The 25,869-nt window shown below is 44.0% G+C and overlaps 1 protein-coding gene across 3 annotated transcripts in view; it reads left to right on the top strand.

Moving 5' to 3' along the window:
- Positions 1-1,465: 1,465 nt before the first annotated feature.
- The window catches only part of ST7 (suppression of tumorigenicity 7), a 614,758-nt gene continuing 590,354 nt past the window's right edge, over positions 1,466-25,869 (top strand). Inside the window, exon 1 of one of the 3 annotated variants that reach the window (XM_085653135.1) lies at positions 1,466-1,932. In XM_085653135.1, coding sequence (XP_085509261.1) covers positions 1,638-1,932 — 295 coding nt within the window. In that variant the 5' untranslated portion in view covers positions 1,466-1,637. The remainder of the gene's footprint in view (positions 1,933-25,869) is intronic. The other 2 variants (XM_085653132.1, XM_085653133.1) reach the window with 2 other exon arrangements.

Here is a 25,869-nt window from a genome sequence, read left to right as displayed (position 1 = left end):
GCTGTATTTCAGGTCTCCCCGGTCCGATTTTCGTTCTGAGAAGAGTTATGGGTTCAGCCAAGGTTCATCTTCCAGAATCCGTCCACAAATCCAGGATTATGTCAGGATAAGTTGCGAGGAGCGGCAAGGGTCCGGGGAGCCCTGTGCTCACGCGACCATCTTGGATGCGCGCGAAGCTCCTCCTCGTGAGAATTAAGAATATTTAAAGTTTTCTTTGGAACATAGTGTCAGGTGAATTTTACTCATGTTAAGATTGGGCATTTTACACCTAAATATTTTTTTTTAAGTACTGGTCTGATAAAGGAAATAAGAACGGTATGTGGCGACTCGGCAATGGTGGGACTCAAGACATTAAGCACATTCGCTTTATTTGTCCCAGCATGCCGGTGAAGGAAGCTAGAAATCGTTTTTTAAAACCTGCCTTTCAAATTTAACACATTCAAAACCAACAAAGTGATTTCTTAAGCAAACTCACCTCTTGATGAGTTTTTTTGTTATAATTTTCACAAGTTTTTTTAAAAAGGTTTTATTTATCATGCCCAATAAATTCCGAACCTTGGAGTGTCAGATTTTTGGGGCAAGTTCAATACCAACTGCCCCTGCAGGGTACTTACTCCCATGGTCCTACATTCCAAACCTCCCCATACTCAGGATGGAGATTTTTCACAGTTAGTTATATTTACAAAGTGTCAAATAACTTCTTCTGCCATGGGGATGGTTAGGTGGAGAAGAACGCACTGGTATATTCTCGTGTTTACAGTTGTACCAGAAATTGTTTTGTTACGTCTCAATTTTGGATCAGATTTTAAAGTTTTTTTTTTAAACTTACCCCAATTTAATGCAATGGACCTTCTTACTCTGTTGTATCTCAAAATCCCCCTCTCGAGTTATAACATGCCTTGGCATACATGCAGTGTATTTATGATGAATTCCTAATTAAATTATGTTATACGCAGTTACAAGACGCCCACTGGTATGATATAGTAATTAATAATTATAATGATCACGTTAATCGACGATGGTCATCCTAGAAAAGGCTGCACCTATTTATATACTCAGATCTTCTTTAATTATGGTTTGATGCTATTACCGAAAACCTACTTTTAATACTCAATTTACCAGATGGGTTGTATAATGTTCACATACTGGGTATTTCACATGGAAGCAGTAAAAAAATTAAATAAAAAAAATTAAAAAAATTGATTCGCCGATGTTTTCTTTTAATTGTGCTTTAAATACTGTAATAAGTAATTAAAAATATTGGCGTTCGACAATTTTGAAATATAAGCAAAGGTAAACGTTCTCTAATTTACAATTGTGGCATTTGTTTTATATTACTGCAAAACCGCGGTCGTCAAAACAATATTTGTATGCCTTGTACTAATAACAACATGCGTATGGGTGGGGTTTTGATTCAGGTGTTTAAGAGCCTCCCTAGATCCCAATGAAACAATGGTGCTTGCGTAACTACGGCAGCCTTTATGTATGAATAGGCAGTTTACGTAACAAAGCTTAGATGAAGAGACGGAACTTTGAAAAGTTTTAGAATGGACTAAGGGGGCGATGTAAAACCGGGGCAGATGAAGTCTCTCTTGGTGGGAGCGCGGCCAGAGTCTGTTAGCAGCTGATCTCTTTCCATGATGAGGGGAAGCTGCAGCGAACCTGAGAGCAAACATGAGCTAGAGAGGGACAGCCTGCGTTTTGGAGCTGTGAATCATCCCAGCATACACCGAGGCCCCGCGGTGGCGGCAGCAGGAGGAGGCGGAGGCAACAGCGGGAGCATGGCTGAATCTGTCCCGGGCTTGCCCGAGCACATGAAAGGCTGCATGTCCTGGTATTGGAGCTACTTGTGGGCCATTTGGTTCTGCGTGTTGCTGTGCCTACTCTACAGCCTGCGCGGGCCCCTGAGGATCCACGACAGCCTCGGCTCAGGTACAGCAAACCCATAACCCCTCCTCCGTCGTGGACGCAAATATAGCGCGCTGCGAACGTAGCAGGCAGACTGCAGACGGTGCTCCGCAGGCTCTGGCGGGCCCCTGTCCTGCCCTGCTATGTGTCTCGTGAGGCAGGCAGCGGTAGGCGCGCGCTGCCGGTCCACGCTGGAGGCACTTTCCTAAGTAAAATAATTTTTTGTTCCTACCCTCCCTTCCCGCGCCGTATGGACCAAGAGGGGGGAGGGGTATATATAAATGCGTGGGATAAAGTAGAGCAGCAGGCATATGCGCTCCTCCATTACCAACAGCACAACAGGAAGCCCCCACCGCGTTCTCATTGCCCTGGAAGCGCGCGGGGGGGGGGGGGGGCAGGGCTGTTCCACTCGAGGCCTCAGCGACAGCACATGGAAGGAAGGTTACACAGCGCGTTCAAACTTTTATGGCTACTAAGAGTACGGAGTAATTGAGAGAGACTGCCCTTCTAAACATTGCGGCAGCTCTAGGAACTACAACAGAAATATAAGCAGTGTTTAGGTCTGTCTGGACAGAGCTGCTGTATGATCAACATAAAAACTGGCTTTAAGAAGCGCTACCGTGCATGCATGGTACTGCTGCAAAACCCCTGAAATTGAAGGTTAACACTTCCTTTATAATGAACACTAAATGTCTGTCCATTTTGTGTCAGCCTCTTTAATATTGCGTGTGATACAATTGTAAAGCGAAGTGCATATTCACAGTGCTTTAAGTCATAGGCTGCATTCTCATAGCATTGTAATTGAGAAGTCACAATTCCCCACTGCGCCAATTAACCTCAATTCTGTTTCTCTCTGATTACGCTCAAAATCTCTGCAGATAATTCAAATGAAGTATTATAACGTCAGTGTAAAATAATGCATTTCCGCTCTATTTCTTTAATACGTAGCATTTATCATCTTTCATTTAGGTGTGTGGTTACTTAGTGTGAGGTTACTCAAAGGCAAAATAGTTATAATTTTGTCTTTTTTTCTGAGACATTGACTGCTAAAGCCCTTAGATTGATTCCTTATGACCTCTGCAATTTCATATTTCACCAGATGTTAAACGGGGTGTAGTGCGACATTTGATGTTAAAAAATAAAAGCAGCGTGACTCACCTGATTGCTGCCCAGTGGCGGCTGGTGATGTCTGAAGGTGGTGGTGGCTGGTGACATCTGAAAGTGGTGAGCGTAAAAGTCCGTCAAGAGTGCCATGTGGAGAGCAAGTGAAGAGATCATGCCCGACTGCCTTTAGAGAGGCCTGGCGGGGGTCAGGGAATTGTTTTTAAAAAGAGTGGGCAAATGATGCATTTTCAAGCAAATTTGAGTAATCAAGACGATTAATTAATCAATTGTGAAAGTGTAGTTATGACATCAAAGAATAGATTTTATATGATAATGATGTAGGTAGCTGCTTATTCAGTATAACCATTCTTAACATACCTGCTCAGTGCAGTGGCCTGTTCACAAGAGCACAGTGCACCAAAGGCAAGTGCAGTCTCCTGGGAGCTCCTTTCTCAAAGATTAGATTACGCTAGAAAGGAGTACAACCTAAGGCAGCATGTCTGTGTCAACCCATGGAATCTGTTACCACCAGGCTCTGTGTTTTTGGTTTATTTCCAGACAAATGGCTTGAATTTTACTGCTTGCATTTGAAAGTGCCTACTTTGAGCAAACCTGCTTATGTAGGCTGCATGCAATTCATTTGTAAGGCCATAAAGATATCACACAGCAGGGTTGAGGGCTCAGGAGGAGTCAGACGGGCTGGGAACTGTTTTGCTGGCAAAGGAAACCAAGAACAGGACAGCCTGAGTCCACTGTGAAAAGTAAAACGAGCTTTATTTACATGCGAGTTGGCAAGCATTTGTACAGTTTTAACAAGCCTCCTATGGAGAGAGACGGCTGTGTGACTTGGTGCTGCAATTGGTACCGGTTAGGGGTGATATGTCACTTTTCCAAATTAGCAATCCTGAATGCCGTCCTTTCAATGGCAGTGGTTTGATGTACAAGGACATTCAAAGATGCATTGAGCTACACAAATAATAAAAAAGTGCATCTTTCACATGGCGTTGACGAACCAAAGCTGATCCACAAAGTGTCACTCTGAATGCCATTTGGCCTGGAAAGTGAATTCTTATAGCGCTGCCATAAATTTAGGAATTGACTATTGCTGCTGTATCTGCATTTAAATTGACAAATCAACATCATTGAATGATATATTTCACATGCATTTCACAAAAACGAGTCTAATAATACAACATTCATCTGTCTTGTCACAGGAACAAGCTTGTGTTTTCCAAAAAGTCTGTATTTCACTTTTGTAACCTTACTATACACTGTGGTGTTCCAAATCAACTTTCCAAGCACCACACACTCTACATGGAGTATCATACATATCACGTGGGCAAGCGCTTCAACGTCTGGCCTGTTGTGGGAAGCACTATCTAAATGTTATTGTACAATGCAAACATTTAATGCAGTCAAGACCGAAGAGTGTGTGGTTCATTCTACCATCAGAGAAAATCATTTTTAGTAGTTTCAATATAAGGTATTACAGCCTGGTGAGTTCACTGTGTTCAAACACTGATAATATGTCATTATTATTACCAAATTCAACAGTATTCTTTATCGACAACTGAAGGATGAAAGGCTATGACTGACTCAGTGACTCTGCCGAAACTTGAATTGGGCCTGGTGTTCGCACACAGGTCTCTGATTGCAAGTGGTCCCTCTAGCCTTTCCAAAACATGTGGAGTAAATCACAGTAAATGTGTGTGGCTCAGTTTCTGCCACTGACGTCCTGGTAGAAGAGTTTGGAGATGTGAAAGGGAGTATGTTGTCGTCCCTTTAGTCCCCATCGCCATTTGTACTAGCAATTTTTAAACATTTTTCAAAAGTATGAATGGGCGTTGAAAATGATATGCAGAACAAATGGTGATACAATAACATTGGGTACTGAATAAACCATGTATATAGTACTATTTTTTTGCCTCTTTTTCCAAAGCTCTTTTGTATTTGATAATTGATTGCCGCAAAGGAGACCCCGGAGCGCATGACTCATATTGTCAAAATAAACTAACATGTTCAGGACAAACAAAAGGTTGTATGATGTTACAACGCATTCCGTTGCAACGCACGCCTTCACGCATGCGTTACAACACGAATGCCATTACCACGCATAACCTTTACCACGAATATTCCTTTACCACGCATACATTTACAATGATTTTCTTTGTAAATGTATGCATGGTAAGGGCATATTCTTGCTAAAAGTTATCTCAGTCCCCTTGTCCTTTTTAATTTTGAACATGAAGTGCCCACACAAGCTCTGCGTTGTGACCGGTTACCAACTGTCCATGTTGAAGCTTTATTGTAACACGCTCGAAGTGACGTGGTTTGCATTTTTTCAGCACACTACTGTAAAACGCCTCCAGTCACAAGACTGCGGCACGTAGTGACGTCCGCGCCGGGTGGCTTGCAGGCAAGACACGCTTCATAACGTTGCAGAGCAGCATGCGAGAGGTGAAAACGTCACAGAATACGTGGGGAATCCGATATGGAAGTAAGAAACTGCACGCGACAATCACCGAGAACAAAGGTAGGCGCGTGCGTTCCATGGCTCGAGACACTTCTAATTTAAAATCCACAGAGAGACAATATGCTGGCACTTTCCACGTTGTGCCCACATCTGTAAATTAAAACCTTGCACATTTAAAACCTGGTGCGTTTTTATTTGGGGGGGAACCCCCCAAGCCCCCTTTTCTTTTCGAACACATTTTTTTGGGGGAGGGGGGGAGACCCTCCCCAGCCCCATTTTTTTTTATTTTAGCCTTTACCACACATGCCTTTACTACCTATCTTGTAGTAAAGGTATGCGTGGTAAAGGCTATTCGTGTTAACCACGCATGCGTTGTAATGCATGCGTGGTTAAGGTTATGCGTGGAAACGGCCGCAAAACATCCTTTACGGGCGGAGCTGTTCATTTAAATTTCTGTTGGTGTCTGACCCTTTCGTTCACGTGCACACAAACCTATCGAGGTCCTGACATCCAAAAATTATAATCAACCAAATACTGTACTCGCATTTCAAAGCTCTTTTTGTGTTTGATTAGTAAATGTTTCACTGGAGCTATTTTTGCGCCTACAGCAAAGAAAACCCCGGAGCTCAATTGCTCGAATCATTAAAATAAAGGAACATGTTCAGCCCAAACAGAACATCCTGTATGAGCAGAGCTGCTCTCACGAGCCAGGGGTTCAGGGAAAAAAACACAAAGTGCTGTGTGAGTCTCAGCGCTCGGCCCAAGTATATCCTGTGATTCTGGGCAAATCACTAAGCCTCAAAAAATCTGACCTTGAGTAATGTATCCCGGGCGCTCCTTTAATGCGCGCCAATACCTTTGAGTTGTGTTTAACTGCAAACTCTCCTGTGTGAACAGCAAACGGCTGCTTAACTGCACGCAAATAAAAAATCCACAAAAAGTGAAGTATATTAACAGCTTAAAGTGAAAATGGACGCGACAGGCACCTACCAGCCTGTATTCTTTTGAGCCTACGCTGTAACAAACACAACGAGACCTGGCTCAGCTTGAGCTGCATAACGCTTTCAAAAGTGAAAGCACACTCTCCTCCACGTGAGGAAAGGAATGAAGAGCACAGCGAGCTGCAACCCTCCTACAGCCCGGCCCCTCTCGTGATGACTGATAATTGTTGCCACCCACTACCTCCTTCTCCCTCTCAGCCTGCCCCGCCCCCTGCCATTGAAATGAATAGAGTTCTGCCAACTCCTCCCAGGGCCATTTAGTAAATGCCTGATATCCAGCCTTATCCATGGCATTCTAACTCGGCGCGATTATGTCAATGCTGTAGTTTGTGCCTGCAGGTCGAAAGATGACCTCGCCCAGGCAGGCACATGCGCAGCAGGACGTCTGCAGTTTATCACAGCTGCCCCATTAAAAGTAATAGAGCAGCCCGGAAGGGGAAATTTCTTTTCGGCTGCTTGGTTTTTGAAATTCATTTCCTGCGTCTCCCCTCAGGGTCTGGATGGCAGGGCAACGCCCCTTGTTCCCACTAACACCAGCCGCCCCTGAAAATGCTGCCAGTGCATAAGGGCTGGGGAGAGTGCGTTTGCCAGGCTGAGCTGCCAGCTTGCTTTTTCATAAGCTGGGAATTGTTGGAACTGAAGTTCTTCAGCCCGGTGGGGGGGTTGTAGGGTACACTGACTGCAGCAGCAAACGGCAGTTCAAGCGTGACCTTAGTGTCTCAAAATAATTTGGACAGAAATGAGTCACAGGCTGCTCTCCGTTCCTCGTGCCGGAGCTTCTCACTCTGGCCGGCAGCAGTGACACTAAATATTTGGACAATTCCTATGTGAACAAATCACATCTCCATTTCAAATTGCGATGTGACTTGTTTGCAGAGAAATTTTTCAAATATTTTAGCGTCCCTGCTGCCGACCTCCCTGCATCTCGGAGATTACTTGAGGTGGAAATCTGCTCCTGTGTTCCCTTTGCCAAGAGGCCACCTACTTCCATGACTCACAAGCAGGGCTTTAAGTGTGCTGGGTCTCACCGGTGCTGAGCACCGCCAGTTTTTTTAAAGGGGGCCTCGAAACAGGCCTCTATCGGGCTCTGTTTTATGCCCTGGCACAGGCGGTCTGTTTTTTTCCGGACTGCAGTGACAGCAGGCACATTGATGGGCGCGTGCTCACACTGCTCACTTCTCACTAGTGGAGAAGTTACGGCATGACGTCATGGCAGGTTAGCTTTGTAGGGGAAGGGAAATCCTTTAAAGAGAGTCACTTTCTCTCTGGATTTCCCTTCTCGTTTTTTTAAACTCGGGAGCAGCAACATTGTTGTGGTGTCACCAGGGCTTTAAATGGAAATTTTTTCAATACAATCCATAGTTGCTGCTTATTCATCTTATGCAACGAACAACCATTGACAAAGCCAATAGTACTGACTTGTTGTAGGTATGATGTTACTTGTATCATGTATCTGGATGATGTTAATTGTATCATGTATCTGGATGCAATGTCAGAAACAGCAAAATACAAGTCATGCGGCACACTATGCTAAGCACAGATTTTTAGCTTGTGTGTTTTTAGGCAACGCCCTTAATTACATTTGCCACGTCCCTTTGAGAGACCCCCCACCCCCCCAGTTTTTTCATCCCACTTAAAGCCCTGCTCACTAGGTAGCATCCCCGCCCATTCCGGATGAGGCTGCAGCTACACATGTGTCTCAGAGACGGCATGTGCACGTCCGCAGAGGGAGCACAGTCTGTTTTTGTGGGGAATGTAAAACAGTGTATCCCATTGTGCCAGCCCACGTCACAGTTGGATTACCTTGCTGGGTAAATTGTTTCTCAGGCAGACAGCAGTACATAGATTAAGCGCTGCGCTCCAGTCTTGTTTTTCTGAGTGGCTTATGATCCCCCCCCCCCCCCCCCCCCCCCTCAAGTGTGTCAGGGTGCTCCCTATGCGTGGCTAATGTACTTTAATGCAGTGATGAGGACAACCGCATTAAAATGCGTTAGTCTAACCCCTGATGCTTGGCACTTGGCAGGGCTGTATATGCCAACAGCCCCACAAACAGAAGACTTATTATTTAATTACCAAAATGGCTTTGCTTGAGATGTCTCCCACCTAAAATCTCCTCCGCTTCAATGTAAGTCAAATGAGAAAAGCAATTCCCTCCTGATTTATGTTTTTCCAAAATCTCCCTCTTACCAGTTTGAAAATGTTGGCATGTGTGCACTACCAGGAGAGGGGCTTTGGCTCCAGCAGAAGTACATGTTTTGATTGGCAGAAGTTGTGTGTTTCCACTAAAAAAGGGCTTACCCTCCATGCAGCTGTGATCATTTTGTTTATCCATCTTCCCGAGCTTGAACTTTCTGGGGCACACTCATGACATTATAATGGTTTTATCGTTTCTTAGATAACAGTATCAGTTCGTATTTCTCTCAGGCCGTAGCACAGATAGCAGGGCAGTCATTAACTTTAGAATGACGTTTTGTGTTTGAGAGCCCAGGGCTACATTATTCTATACGGATTTTTAGGTCTGGCTTGACAGTGCAACTGTTGCCTGCCTTATATGATCAGTAGTAAAAAAAGGTTTCAGAGTCCTGAAAGAGGGGACAAGGCTCCACTCACATGTTGGTTCCCCTCGGTTCAAAATGTGTTTGGGACAAATTTGTCCCCTTTTTCTAAAAAGGACTGCTTGTATTGCGCTTTTTGGCTAGTGGCAAAATGTATACTCGATACAGCAGGAGTGAGTTGGATATAGTGGCAAGCCAGTGATCATGGCAATGGGCTTGATCTGTTTATTATGAAATGTTATGATGAAAGCAATAGGCCGGTCATATTTATTGCGAAAATCATTTGTTTAAGTCAATAGTAATTTTAAGTGTGGATTGTTTTTACCAGGGCCGGTTTAGCACTGGTGGCGCCCAGTGCGACAATCTTTGTTGGCGCCCCTCAAAACCTCCATGCTCCACCAATGCCCCACATCTCTCCACTATCCCTCCCTCACATGCATTTCATTTATATTGTAGCTCCTCTATTCATACCAGTGTAGGGTGTCACAGGACTTTACATCACACACACATTATACAGAGCCATTGAATCAAACATTTATAAATCGGTCTATAGGAAATGTTGCATGAGACAATAATGATTATGAGATGTTGGAGTCGCATGTCACCGATACTAATAGGCAGTGTACTTTAAGAATGTTTAGTTTGGAGAAGCACAAACTCAGGATTTAAAACGTACCATAGTGGTTGGCTTTACTAATAAAAATGTATTTCTACCCAAATGAATGTTATATTAGCAGAATTAGAATAATGAAAGACTGGGATAAAATCATAACATTCTAACCTGTACCATGCTGTTTGCATGCAGCTCTTTGATGACAGTTCATAGCTCACAGTGCTATATGAGGGTTGTAACTTATGAACTTCAAGGTAACAAAAGGATCTCTGTGACAAAAGCACTAATCCACTGAGCGAGCTACGTAAAATACTGTTCGGTGATTTGCGTGGCACATACTATTTGCAGCAGGCATATTAACCCTCTGCGCTCCTTTATCGTGAATGGTAACTGCCACTAGACTAAACTCCATCTCTCTCCAGCAGGAACATTAATCACAAGAGTTATCTTGACACTTTTATTGTTGCCTGAAAACTGCTGGGCACATAAGTAACTCTGCAACAGGTGCTTCATAAACTCGTGTTTTTTTATAAACATTGAGCCCCTGAGTCAGCGCCAGCTGCTGCTGCACCGGTCGCACCACCCTAGAACTGTCCCTTGTTATTACTGTATATTAGAACATTGGAATGTTGGGAGCTCCATTGAAAACAATGGAGTGCTCCGGGCTTATAATGGCTGGTATAAGCCCGGAGCTCCAACATTCCAATGTGTCTTTGTTCACAGCTCTGGCTGTGAACAAAGGCTTCAGGGAGCCTGAGGGGATTTCAATCCCCTCGCGCTCCCTGAAGGCTTCGTTTTGTTAGACCATTCTGCCCTCTAGTGGCAGAATGTTCTAATAGCCTTATAGCCCTTCGTAGCAGAGCTATACCGGCTTTTAAAGTCCCTCTGCTTTGGCAGCGTGCCTTTAACAGCCGGTATAGCCCGCTACGGCGGGCTATAAGGCTTTATTAAAGCCTAAACATAGGTATTTTGTTTCATGGAATCACACACATTACTGTAGTAGGCATATAGTTTTGGTATTGGAAACCATATAGAAGGTTTCCTCTGTGAGAATCCTTAAGCCGTTTTAAGAGAGTAATTTACTTAGCCAGCTGTCATTTTGTATACCTTTCTAAATTTTATAACTTTTTGTCTGATTGTTTCCTTGTGGAAAAGGTTACGCTTAAAACTCTAGGCCCGAGTTGGTTACAGTGACTATATGCCTGTTTGGTGCACCTGAAGCACTAGGTCTGATGCCATAGCTCTTGTCTGCTTAGTATGAAACCTTATGAAAAAGGCAGTTGGTACTGCTTATTAATTGTAAAGAGCGTATATTAAATCCAGTAAGCTTTTAACAGTTGCCTGTTATCACATTGCGTTACAGACTATGGGCGGGTATTTTGTTACATGTAATCTCACTGATTACGCTAGTAGGCAAGGGTTTTGATGTTGGTCACCCACTCTGACAAACGTTGAGGGTTTTCATTTTGGTGATTCTTGTTAGGCCTTGTTGAGAAGGCTGGTATATTGTTATGAAGTAAGCAATGTTCCTTAAGTGTACTCAAATACTTCAAAAGTTTATTTCAGGTTTCATGTGCCGTCCTGGGCTGTGCACCATCCCAATTTGCACACCATTGAGATTAAGGCTATCGCTGGCTGTGTGCCCACTTCCAGTCCCATGGTAGGTTCACCAATTTATGATAACGAGTTTAGAAATGATATTCCAATGGATTAGCTGCTGTTTATTATTAATTTAATGATGACTGCATTACATATTCTTCTCCGTTAACATTGTGATGTCATCTCCGATCTCCACAAGATGACCATTTGCACAAGTTGAATCCAATGGTTTCAAAGACTCGGTGCATTTTGGGCCAAAGGACCCTTCATCATAGTTAACTTCAACAAAACAAAATAGTTGTATGGCTCTGTGAGAACCACATATAATCCAAAAGAAATATGTGGTTAGCCAGGTGCCACTTCAACCCGTGACAATCATAAACCAAGTGTAACAAAACTGATATTTACCATATAAATGATGCCCATGTGCTCATATGACCAAAATACTCAAAATGAAATTAACACCTCAAACGTGATCTTATGAAATATAGAACAACTTAAAAAAAAAACATATATTCCTGCATAGCTTTCGATGTTTCCATTTCGCTCACCAAACCAGAATGCATACAATAACCTCTGTGGCAAGATACTAATCACGGGCTCCACAAACATTGATGTCCGCTGCTCCCTCCCTGTTTTCATACAGCGTGAATGATAGGTTTGTGATTTAAAGAATAGGACATTGGTAAAAGCCTCGACTTGAAACAACCCAACAATTCAGGAGCACCAGTGAGGAGTGTGGCCGAACTTGGGCTGACATCCTCGGCATTGAAAATATAAAACTTGGTAATTAATAATTGACGGCCGCTAGTGAGGAGTGTGTTCTGTCGTGCGTGGGTTTAAACTGCATGCCTCTGAGATTACAAACCTAACAATCAACAATATAGTGGTGTCTGTCACAAATGCATCCTTGCGTGCACAGGTGAAGATTCCTGTGAACTCCAATGCTCAAAAACGAAAAGTAAATGAAGAGAGCGCATGCAATTACCGAAGTAATTCTATCTTGATTGGTTACTAAGGTTGTAGTGAAGGCGCTTTATGGGCTCTCTCACTGTGTGTGCTCACCCGGATATAAAAACCAGTACCCCGGATGGGCCACCTGCTTAGAGGGCTCACTTCCCCCCCTAAAATATGGAAAAAGACTTACCCCTCACCGTGATAAATGCTTCAGCTGAAAGCCTAATGCGCTGGAAAGGTACGAATTTAACAAAGGAAAGTGACACGTGAGAACACAAAAAAATAACAGACCTAATTCTCAATAATTAAACATAAAAAAATCATTATCACTGAAATCAACATTTATAAAAATATATTCATATGAAGGCAGCATCCTTGTCATGATGATTTATGAGTAAATATGAGAAAAGTGCCATTATGCTCCACACTCAGAAAATGAACCAACCTAGTTTGAGTGAGACATAAATTACAGCATTGCTCACAACATCAAATTAAACATGTAAAAACTGAAAAAAAATCTGGAAAACAAGTTCAGCAACAGTCAAGAAAATTGAAAAGAAAATCAAAAACGACGAGGAACATCAAAAACGCCTGAATACAGCATATTCAGTTTTTCATTTCTGTGTGTGAAATATACTTTTCATTAAAAAAATTAAATATTCCAACCTATAATTCACGGCATACGGTTGCATGGTGTCCACTCTTTTTATCCAAAAAAGTCAGTTTGCAAAAGTCTTTTGCGATTGTCAACCACAAGTTTGGGTTTTACTATCTCCAATATCTAAAACCGCAGTTGGTATGTATTCTGTCCTGCATTAACCTAATGGATGGCCACACTTTAGTTCTTGTTCTTATTGCGGAGATAACTTTAATGCTCTGTGAACTAAGTATTGAATTTTCTTTCTGTCTTTCCTACGTATACCATGCAACATGAGCAATTCTATCCATACAGAAAATTCTTTTTTTAAATCTTTTGACATTTATGTACAAGGCACAGTGCGCTATTCCAAAAGAGAGAGAAAACAGCAGTGAGATATCCGATTAACAATAAATACAAACCGGGCAAAAGAAAATTTCATTTGTTAATTGCCATAAACAGTATCACCCACTCTAACAGAGTACAAACTGTGCAACTTCTAAGCAGCAAAGAAAATATATAAACACATATTGCCAGACCTATTTAATTCGTTAAACTAAATTAGAAATTCCCTTCCTTCCATCTAGTGATGGGATCCCAAATTACCCTGCCCAATTTCCTCCCATTTTTACCTTTCCTAGCATATATCTCTTTCTCCAGATGATACACAAAGAGCAGTTTAGCAAGCCATTGATGATATGTAGGCGGTAGAGGGTCTAGCCATGCAGTGGCTAAGCACAATCTAAGGACTGCTACCGCTACAAACAAGACCTCCCCCCCCCTGACTGCATCCCTCCTTCCTCCTCATTTATGCCTAATAGAATAATTGGGGGAGTTAACGAAAAGTTATTTATTCCTAGTACAGTCTTTATGAAATTCCCAATGTCCTTCTTTAACGAGTGTAAATGAGGGCATGTAGCAAACACATGTTCTAAATCTGCCTCATCACTTCCACATCTGAAGCAATTTGTTCCTACAGTTCCTACCCACTGAGCTATTTTAGATGGGGTGTAGTACAGATGATACAGCGTTTTATAATGCTGTGCCTGCAATGATGCAGAACACAGAAGTCTATGCCCCTCTTCCAGGGATAACTCAAAACAATCCTGACTAACACTCAGACTATCCTTCCACTTATCACTCCATTTCACTAAATCATCTTGCTTTCCTTTCATTAATTCAGAGTAAAATCGTTTAATCGTGCACTCTTTCCCTATTCGTATCAGTTCCATTACCGAATCCTTACCAAACCCCAAAGATCCGCCCACTTTACTCATCAAGAAACTCCTGATTTGCAAAAACTTAAAGAAGTGATTATTTTGCAAATTGTACCTATTCTAGATTTCTAGGAATTGGCAAACACTTGAGTCCCCCATAACGTCCCCTATGCTCTTCACCCCCTTACCTACCCACTCTGTAAACACCGAGTCCGCGAAGATCTCTTCAGGAATATTAGGGTTATCTTTGAGTCTAGTGTAGCGGTTAAACCTCCCCAAGCCTGCCCTTTTCCGAAATGCTTTCCAGACTGCAAATGCTGCCATGAGAATCTTAAATTTTGTTCGCTTGTAATAGCTGGCCTCCGTGAATTTTAGAAACACATTTTCTACTTCCATGCCCAAAACCAATCCAAATATTGCAACCGTACCTAGATCGCTACCCCCTTCAGCCTCCGCACCCCCCACCAGCCCTAGCATATTTTGGAACGTTGCAGCCCAATAATACAGTTTCAAGTCGGGCACTGCCCACCCTCCCCTTTCCTTTGGCAATGTCATGAATCTAAGTGCCCTTCGTGTCTTCCCTTTTCCCCAGATAAATCTATTAAGCATGTGTTCTATCTTTTTGAACCACCTAGCGTCAAACAGCAAGGGGATTGCCCTGAATAAATATAACAATTTAGGGAGAATTAGCATTTTGATTATATTTGTCCTCCCCACTAAGCTCAAATGCAGATTCTCCAATCTGTCCAGGTTTTTTCTACTTTTCCCATTAATGGAGCAATATTCCTTTCCACTAAGGAATCCAAATCAGCCGATATTGAGATTCCTAAATATGTTCCTGAGCGAGTAACACGATTATCAGTACAGATAGCAAATCTATTTTTAATTATTTGCGTTTTTCCCGTGTTCAACCTATACCCCGATATACACCCAAATTTTGTGGCCTCAATTTCAATTTGGTTAATGGACTCCGTTGGTGTTGGTGTGACCACTGCCACATCATCAGCATAAGCTAACACTTTACATTGCCCAGTTAAAGTAGGGAGAGCGCTGACCAACCCACATGCCTCGACTCGCCGTATAAATGGATCCATGTAAATGGCAAACAACAATGGCGAGCAAGGACACCCCTGCCTTGTTCCGCGACTTATTTGGAATTGCCTGGTACACCCTGTATTAACCCGAACGGAGGCAACAGGATTCAGATACAAGGCCTTAATTGATTTGATAAATCCCTGCTTTACACCGGACCTTTCCAAAGCCCCCCATAAATAGCCCCAGGAGACCCGATCGAATGCTTTTTCCGCATCCAAAAGCATAACAGCCATCGGGTCTCCTGCAACTTCCATCGCATCAAATAGCGTGATCACTTTACGAATATGATGAGTTGTCCCCCTTCCTGGAATGAAACCATGTTGCATTCTACTCACAATGTTCGCAATCACTCCTGCTAGTCTTGTTGCCAATGCCTTAGAAAATACTTTAGCGTCGGAGTTCATTAAAGTGATTGGTCTGTAAGACCCAGGCTCCTCCGGAGGTTTCCCTTTTTTAAGTATTAACACGATCACCGCACCCCCCCATGATGCAGGGATTGAGGATCCTGCTTGCGCCTGTTGCATTATGTTTGTTATAACCTCCTTCAGTGCCCCCCAAAAAACCCGATAAAACTCCACCGGGATTTGATCCGGTCCTGCTGCCTTGCCCGCCGGCAAATTCCAGACTGCCTCTTTTATTTCTTCTAGTTGCAATGTCCCCTCTAAACACTCCGAAGCCTCCTCCTCCAATGCTGCCCCGGGCATCCCTTCAAAATACTCATTAAAAGCCCGTTTATCAAAATCCCCGAGATCCTCAGTATATAGCTTCTCATAAAAACTCCTGAATACATCCCTAATTTCCTCTGAATCCGTATGTAGCCTGCCCGCAGTATCCCTTATCTCCCTTATTATTCCCACAGACTCTTGTTGTCTTGCCCGAACAGCAAGATGCCTGCCTACGGCTTCACTACACTCATAACACTTCTCCCTTTTTGATGTGAGCAATTCTGCCGCTTTGATAGCCACATCCCTTTCAGCCTCCCCTTTAACCTTGAGTAGCTCATTCCATGCATTGTCAATTTGAATACCATTCAAGAGACAACCTTCTAGTTCTGCCTCTGCCACAATCACTTTTCCCCTTGCCTCCTCGCCCCTAGAACGTTCTTGCTTCTGTTTATAGGAGCTGAAACTCGCTGTCTCGCCTCGGATTCCTGCCTTAAAGGCATCCCAGACCACTCCCTCTGCCGCACTACCTCTATTAATCAGGAAGAAATCTTTAATCCACCTAGTCATGTGCCCTACATAGCCCTCATCTTTTAACAATCCCCTTTCGAACGTCCAATTAGTGCGCTGTCTCTCATTTGTTTTACTTAAAATAGTGAGTATTAATGGGTTGTGATCGCTAAATAGCCTTGGTAATTTACCTATCTGTACATTCGACACATCAGAGCTAGGGATCAAAAAATAATCCAACCTGACACACACTTGATGCGGGGCTGAATAATATGTGTACCCCTTATCAGCCACCCGTTTAGTCCCCCAAACGTCTATTAGGGCATTATTTACAATTAGGTTTTCCAATGCCCGACTCACTCTTTTCTTCCTTCCTTTATATTTACCAAAGGAGCCTTGCCCTAGCCCATCTGACCCGTTAATATTAAAATCCCCTGCTATAATAACTCTAGGGGCCCAAGTAGCCATCTCCACATCTAAAAATTGAAAGATTTCCGGATCATCTTCCGTGGACCCATACACTGATATGAGTGTGGTCCAAACCCCGTCCAAAAGACACTCTACCATAGCCCACCTTCCCCACTGATCCTGCGCTTTCTTCCTTACCACTATATTCCTATTTCTAGCAAGAATAGCTACCCCTCTCTTCTTCACCCCCTGTTTGGAGCTCACCAATAAGTAAAATCCCAGCTGATTCAACAGGTACACCTGCGTGTCCATTATATGTGTCTCCTGTATGAAAACCAGATCAACATTCATTTGCCTTAAAGCAATGGAAATTCTCATTCTTTTTTGTCCATCATTTAGCCCACACACATTCCACGTTACACACCTAAAACCCATAAGAACCCATAGATATCGTTACTCGCATCCTCTCTCATTTCTTTCTTTTTCCTTGAATTATCTTTTTTTGCTTCTTGACTCGCCCCCCCTAGATCAGCCTCCCTCTGTACGCAAACACCCGCCTTTTCCCAGTTACTTGAGCCTGCTGAACCTACTGATACCTTTCTTACCCTCTCATTAAATCCTCCTTGCCTGTTTTGCCTCACTTTCTTTAGCTCTACCTGTTCAATGCGCACCGTGCCTTGTCCCCCCCTAAGTGCCCCAACCCACTCTCCCCTCCCCCCCCCCCCTTACTGGCAATTAGGTCGATCCCGACCTAAATGTGACGACCGGCCCTCCAAGGAAGCACCCCCAACCTGCCCAAGCCTCATAAACCTTCATATTACTGATGTGATGACCCCACCTTTTTGTAGTCCAATCTAATCTCCCCTCTTTCCATTTCATTTCGTTTCATTTCTTTTTACTCTTCACAGCCTTTTTTTTTTTTTTTTTTTTTTATTTAATTATTTTTTTTCCCCCTTTTTTTTTTTTTTTTTTTTTTTTTTTTCCTTCCCCCCCCACTCCTTTATTTTTTTGGGGGAATATTACTATACCGCAAAGAATGACACTATGTCAGGCGTTCTGTGTTTCTAATAGCTGCACCTCGATCACTTTGCCTGTTTTGTTCCCTTTCCCCCCTTCGCCCCTTCTCTTCCTTCAAAAAAGTTAAATATTCCTGTGCCACAATTTCTGAAAAGAACACCCTAGTCTGTCCGTTAATGATAACTTTAAGACGTGATGGGAACATCAAATACGCTTCACACCCAATGTTCTGAAACGGTGTAATAAGTTGCCTCATTTGCCATCTTCTCTCAACTGTTTTGTGGCAAAAATCTGGGCGGGCAAAGAAGGAGATATCTTTATATGTTCGTTTCTTCATTGGTTTGGCTTTCATGATTATCTCCTCCCTCGACTTGAAACAACCCAACAATTCAGGAGCACCAGTGAGGAGTGTGGCCGAACTTGAGCTGACATCCTCGGCATTGAAAATACAACACTTGGTAATTAATAATTGACGGCCGCTAGTGAGGAGTGTGTTCTGTCGTGCGTGGGTTTAAACTGCATGCCTCTGAGATTACAAACATAACAATCAACAATATAGTGGTGTCTGTCACAAATGCATCCTTGCGTGCACAGGTGAAGATTCCTGTGAACTCCAATGCTCAAAAACGAAAAGTGAATGAAGAGAGCGCATGCAATTACCGAAGTAATTCTATCTTGATTGGTTACTAAGGTTGTAGTGAAGGCGCTTTATGGGCTCTCTCACTGTGTGTGCTCACCCGGATATAAAAACCAGTACCCCGGATGGGCCACCTGCTTAGAGGGCTCACTTCCCCCCCCTAAAATATGGAAAAAGACTTACCCCTCACCGTGATAAATGCTTCAGCTGAAAGCCTAATGCGCTGGAAAGGTACGAATTTAACAAAGGAAAGTGACACGTGAGAACACAAAAAAATAACAGACCTAATTCTCAATAATTAAACATAAAAAAATCATTATCACTGAAATCAACATTTATAAAAATATATTCATATGAAGGCAGCATCCTTGTCATGATGATTTATGAGTAAATATGAGAAAAGTGCCATTATGCTCCACACTCAGAAAATGAACCAACCTAGTTTGAGTGAGACATAAATTACAGCATTGCTCACAACATCAAATTAAACATGTAAAAACTGAAAAAAAATCTGGAAAACAAGTTCAGCAACAGTCAAGAAAATTGAAAAGAAAATCAAAAACGACGAGGAACATCAAAAACGCCTGAATACAGCATATTCAGTTTTTCATTTCTGTGTGTGAAATATACTTTTCATTAAAAAAATTAAATATTCCAACCTATAATTCACGGCATACGGTTGCATGGTGTCCACTCTTTTTATCCAAAAAAGTCAGTTTGCAAAAGTCTTTTGCGATTGTCAACCACAAGTTTGGGTTTTACTATTTCCAATATCTAAAACCGCAGTTGGTATGTATTCTGTCCTGCATTAACCTAATGGATGGCCACACTTTAGTTCTTGTTCTTATTGCGGAGATAACTTTAATGCTCTGTGAACTAAGTATTGAATTTTCTTTCTGTCTTTCCTACGTATACCATGCAACATGAGCAATTCTATCCATACAGAAAATTCTTAGTGTTGCAGTCGGCAAAGTGTATTAATTTAACGATATTCCCATTCCTACGATGTGCAACAGTGTTCCCCTAAAATAACATTACAGTGGACACAATTGAAACATTTTTGAGTTATTACCATTTTATGTTTGGTTGCGAACGGAACGGGTGGGCGGGGCTGCTCTGCGAGCAGGTCAAGGGAGGAGTGGTGTTCCCAGCCCCCCCTCCCTCCCCGCCATGCCGGCCGTGAATGCCAATGATAATAGCTATAATCTTGATTAGTGTGCATGGAAATATTATGCGATATACATAAGTCTTGCCTGTTTAATATGAAAAGTTATTACAAATGCAGTAGGCCTGACTTATTGAGAAAAGCGTATTGTAAAGTTGAAAGGCATCTGGGTTGTTACCATATTATGTTACAGGCCATAGAAAAGTTTTGGGTTACAGGTCATCTCAGGGATAACCATAGTGAACAAAGATTTTGGTGTTGGTCAGCCACTCTGATAAACCATGGGAGTAGAATTTTACGGTGATGGATTTTTGTTAGGCTTATTGGGAGGGATTGTATATTACTTACTCGCTGTAAGTTTGCACATATTTGTAGTTTAATAAATGTTACTGGACTGTTACCATCTTAAGCGCACTTCAGTAGGCCTGGGTTGTATATAGTGTCAAGCCATTGTTAAAGGCTAGAGGCGTTATTGCTTCACTGGGAAAAATTACGTCGGATTCCTTAGATGTGATCTGTATATGAAGAAAAGTTACAACCTAGCACGTTGGCCTTACTTATTGTGAAATGCATGTGTTTAAAGACAATAGGTTTTTAAGGGTGGATTGTTATTAGAATGTGCTAAAGCATTTGGGTAGGTATTTTGGTACATGGAAATAAACCATGGGAATTGACAATATGCACAAAGCAATCCTTACTAGGCGCTATTAGTGGGGATTTTCAATTGTTTTGACAACTGCATTTTGTACATATTTTTAATTTGATGGCTGTATACCTGCTGTATACCTGAAGGGAAGGCTTATGAACCAACACAGTAAGTTTGAGTTGGTTATGATGACAAGTGTTGCACATGGGTTCCGCCCATTTAGTCCACCAGGATTTTAACCTTTGACAACCTGGTTCTTGGACCTTAACTGTGGGTAAGTTTCACTGCTTGAGTCTCACTCTCTGTAAACTCATTGTAATTGGGAATTCTGCCTTGAAGTGCAGTTTCGCTCCACTTAGGCCTACACAGCCCAGCAAGACATCAAACTGGGGTTAAAGATGCATGTCAAGTTTGGTTTTGCATTTCTGAACATATTAAATCCACATCTAATGGAACTTGAGGAATTGTCATATTTATCTGGCTCCGCTCATAATCTGATTCCAGGCCTTTATCCCTCTTACTGGGCCAAACTAATTACTGTGTCTTTATCAGAGGGAACAAAGGCCTCGTCACACGAAAGGAGCATTTGCCAGTGATTAGCCCAGTTCCTGGGAGAGGATAGGGGTGTGGGTAAAATCATACTCTGATAATTAGCTAGTCACGCTGCATCTGGGCTATGACCGTCCTGGCCCACTGAAGAAAGGAGGAAGCCCAGACATCTGGAGCGAACACAGGATGGGCGCCTTTGAAGTTTTGGTGGGACATGATCTGGCAGTGATGTCTACTAGGGTTAGAGTTGAGGCTCTCAGAGTAGCTCTATTCAGAGAGGACTTGATGGCGCCGTTTTGGATTGTCTCAGAATCCTGTGCAATACGTTTGGGACATGGATGGAGGGGTGACGTGGCATCCTAGATTTGACCAAGGGTGCCTGACCTCTAGAAAAGCCACTCCCTTTTAAAATCTCCTGCACAAAGCAGAGACAGTGAAAAAGATCCTGGACCTCTACTTCAGCAGAAGGATGGCCAGCTGGAAAAAGGTGCCACCTGATGCCCTGCAAGATGGACTAAGGACTTTGTCCCAGCTGACCCCTGGACCAGCCTAATCACCAATAATAATAATCATAATCCATATTTGTAAAGCGCAAACATATCATCCCTTAAGGTTTCAAGGTGCCGTGGACCGTCGGGGAGATTAAGTGAGCTATTGCCCAGAGTCACATGATGCTGAGCTGGCGCCGGGGATTGAACTGTGAGCCCTGCACTCCGGAGTCAGCCGCTCTGGTCTCTGCACCACACTTCTATGGGCTCTAGTCACCTTATGACCCCTGAGAGCCTAGGACAGTAGGCTGGTGGGTGTTCTGGTGGAAGGGCTATGCAAGATATTCCCGCCAGCAGGAGAGGAGTACCAGGAGGTAGGTGGCGGACAAGGATGGTGCAAGGTGCCAGAAAACTGAGCTCCAAGCAGAGTGTCCCTTTGTAGAATCCAGAGGGCCTATTGAAAACTATCCTGGTGACTATCCCTAGTCACCAGGAGCAAACCGAGCCCAAGATGATGAAAATTGGCCCAACAGGCTCTCGGTTATGTAGCTTGGAAGATGTGCCCCTTTTTTAAAAGAAACCTGAGACTTGGAGTGTCTGCACTTTGCTGTTATTATCTTGAAATCCCCAAGGGTGGGCCAGGGCCTAGGGGTTGGCGCAAAAAGGATTCATTATGTTTTGGAGGAGCATTTGTGCATGGGGTGCTCCTGCATCCTTCTTTCCCCCATAGTTCCACATCTCCCAGGGGCCAGTGTAGTATAGCGAGCCCAGGGCCCCAAATCCCGGGTCCCATACCAGTGAAGGCAGCATTTACTGGGTCTGTTGCCTGCCCCTCGTGTCTGTGTTTCGGGAGGCTGGCCCCTCTGGACATCTGTTGATCTGCCTATGCTCCTTGTGTGTAGGGAAGAGAGCCCTGCTCCTGGTGTGGGAAGGTGGCAAAAAGCATATTGCAGGCTCCCATGCGGCACAGTGGGACAGGTGGTATTCCAAGGAGCCAGCAGGACTGCAGGGGCCCTAGGTCCCCATAGGCTCCTAATGACTCCTTCCGGGGTGGGACCGGGACATTGTAAAAAAACAGCTGTTTACACATGCTTCATAAGGCTGCTTCAAAACAGTAAAGCCAAGCAGACGCTAATTACTTATGCATTTTTTTTCTGCAAGCGAGCGTCCCATAAAGCTCTGTAAGGGCTTAAATTGCATATTTTTGTATCTACATGTGGTGCCTTGAGGAGGGGGCAGGGGCACCACCAACATTGTTCCAATACTTTGTGGGGGGCCTGTAGGAGGTGCTCCAGCTCCAAATCTGGTTTTATAAAAACGGATCCGAAGTGTCAGGGACACTTGCATCAGGACCCCCAAACAAGCTCCCAATGCTTTCAGGAGCACAAGCTTTTACTCTTAGGCCCTATAGTGCAAAGACCTCTAGAACTGTAAAAGAAAGACTCTGGCCCATTGTTAGACCCAGGATTCCTAGTTGGCCGAGGTAGGTACCTTAGACCAAGTAGGGACCCGCGGTCCAACGTCAGGGAAAGGAATGTCACCTTATTAGATAGCCCCGCTCACCCCCTCGGTAGCTTGGTACGAGCAGCCAGGCTTATCTTCAAGGCAAATGTGTAAAGTATTCGCAACCACGTTCACAATAACCCAGTGATGACACCACAAATAGACTCCACACAAGTTTTATAAAGCAAGTATAAACTTTATGTAAAAAGATATTCGATAAGACCACACAATGTAAAACCAACATATGAGGTTGTGTAATATTTCTCCTGGCCGGTTGTTAGGCCAGCCATCCCTTGTAAGTTCTGGCGATGTCAATGGGCACTTCTAAACATTTTCCTGTGCTCCTAATATCATGTCATACAGTTCTTAATGCTAGAATCGGGCACTTTTGCAATGTGAAAATACTGTAATGCGTAACGTAGCAATCAGACACAATGCAATGAAAAGAATGCAATGTGTAACGCAACAGTCAGGCACTTGCAAGGTAAAATAATGCAATGCGTAAGACAACCACCAGATATGTCGTTCTGCAAAAATAGGGCAATGCGTAATACACTAATCAGGTAATTCGTTATGCAGGAATAATGCAATACGCTAATCAGGTAGTTCGTTTTGCAGAAACAAGGCAAGGCGTCATACGACAATCAGGTAGTTCGTTATGCAGATAAAAATGCCATGCGTCATACAGTAATCAGATAGTTCGTTATGCAGGAATGATGCAATGCGTAATACTCTAATCAGGTACTCCGTTATGCAGAAATGGAACACCACGTAGTACACTCCGGCCCGATCACTGGGCCTTAGGTGGTCTCTCCGCCTCTCCTTCTGACTTGCAGTCAGCCTCTCTCAGTTGCCCCAACACAGTACGATGTAATCCCAAAGTGCAGCTTCGCACTCCGGCCCCTGTACCGCCACTCCCTTGGCAATACGGGCACCGATACGAGCCGAAGCAGAGGCTCGCGCTGCCAACACGAGAGAGAGAGGCCGAGAGCGTCTCCCTCCGAGCCCGCGCCCCGCCCCAGGAGTCGACGCACGTTATCTGGGGGGCGCAAACTCACTCTCCTCTCTTCGTCCAGCGGCTGGACCTCCAATGCAGCTTTGTGAAATGGCAATGGTGGCTCTGGCTGGCAAATCGGCCTCTTCGGGATTGCCGGTCCGGGCCGCTTCAGTTACGAAGATCTCAGGTTGCCACAAAGCACATGCACACAGCGTCCCTGAGTCTTCCTTCACTCTGGGTGCACGATCACTGGGCACTCCTCACACAGGTCTCAGGCTGCACGAAGATCATGCGCACAGCATCGCTGAGACTCTCTTTACTATGGTGCACATGATAACAAGGCAAATCCTCACGAAGGTTTCCCGGTGCACAACGCACCAGCACACAGCGGCGATGAGACTCACTTGGATTCCGATGCACACGGTAACAAGGCAAGTCCTCACGAAGGTCTCACGGTGCACTACACACACAGTGTTGGTGACTCGCTTGGATTCCGGTGTACATGATCACTGGACATTCCTCACAAAGGGGTTCATGCTGCACAAAGCACACGCACCGCGTTGCTGATCCTTGCTTGGACACCAGGTGCCCACGATCAAAGGCCGATCTGCCTGAAGGTCTTACACAGCGTCGCTGAGACTCATTTGGACTCCAGGCGCCTACGATCACAGGGCTGTTCTTATGAGGGTCTTAGGCTGCAACAGCCACGCTCACACAGTGCCGCTGAGACTAGTGGAAATTTTTGTGTTCCTGTGTTTCCGAACAGGGAGCCAGCTCACCTCAGGCCCTTGGGAATGACTTACTTCAGGACACAGCACACAGCAAAGTCCTTCAAGCAGGGGGACACAGCACACAGCAAAGTCCATTTAGCCTTTCCTTGGTTGAAACCGCAAACTGCAGGCCAGCTCCAGATCACACATCAAGGGTCAATTCTATCTTTCAGTCACTTCAGTTGTTTCTTCCTTGGCAAAGGTCTGCTTGACCACGAAGTAGCTCCAGTCTTGTTCACACTTGATCAAGCCATTCTCCAAAGTTCAGGGGCTTCAGCTCTCACAGTTATAACCCTCAATGGCTTTGAAGTCTTTGTGCTTCAAGGGGCACTGACCCCCGTTCAAACCAGTTCTGGGTGCCTCCCTGCCAGTGACACCTTTCTTCCTTTGATTAGTGGGGGTCTGGATTCTCAATCGCTCAGCAGGGGATGAACCCATTGTTTTATAGCAGCAACCCAGGCCTCTTCACCTCTAGGGGCTTCTCCTCCCCCTACACTCCAGATGCAGGTCAGCCTGTTGCTGTCTCACCTCATCCCCTGGAACAAGACATTCCTCAGATCCTATCTCTTTCAAATCCAGACAGTCAATCCACAGCCAGGCAGAGACGCACAGAAATGTCAGAGCACAGAAACGCAGCCACTTCTAAAAGAGTAGCTTCTGAACACACAATGCAAAAACCACCTACATAAAAAGATGTGTTATTACATTGTGAGTTCAGGCATACTAAACTTCACCTTTCCATCTTAAGCCTTTGGGAAGATAGGCTGGAAAACGTATTACACAGCCTTCCCATTCTGTCCTATGGGCAAGGTGGCCTTTCAACAGTGAAAAACTAAATGTAGATTATTTCTCTGTCAGGACATGATGCACACCTTAGTACATGTCCTACCTTTCACATGCACTACACCCTGTCCAGGGGGTACCATAGACCTACCATAGGGGTGTCTGATGTGCATAGAAAGGGAAGGGTAAGGTCTGGCAAGTGAGTGCACTTGACAGAACAGGATGGCAGTTCAACAAACTGCGTGCAGGCCCTGCAATGGCAGGCCTGAGTTCCCTTTTTAAGGCTACTTGTGTGTGTGGGTGGCACAAATAGTGCTGTAGGCTCACTAGTAGCATTTGCATTACCTGCCCTGGCACACATAGTGCACTGTACTCGGGACTTTACTAGTAAGGCAAACATACCAATCGTGGACAACCAATTACCATTACTTTATACAGGGAACACTTACACTTTGACACCGTTTAGCAGTGGCAAAGTGTCCAAAGCATCTAAGTTGGCAACACCATGTCAGAAAAAAGGTCTAGGGGGAAAGCAAAAAGTTTAGGGACTTTAGCCAAAAAGAGCCATGTCCTAC

Source organism: Triturus cristatus, chromosome 4_1, assembly GCF_964204655.1.
Source record: "Triturus cristatus chromosome 4_1, aTriCri1.1, whole genome shotgun sequence".
NCBI lineage: Eukaryota > Metazoa > Chordata > Amphibia > Caudata > Salamandridae > Triturus > Triturus cristatus.
The sequence above is the reverse complement of the archived record's forward strand: the minus strand, read 5'-3'. Positions and strand labels throughout refer to the sequence as shown.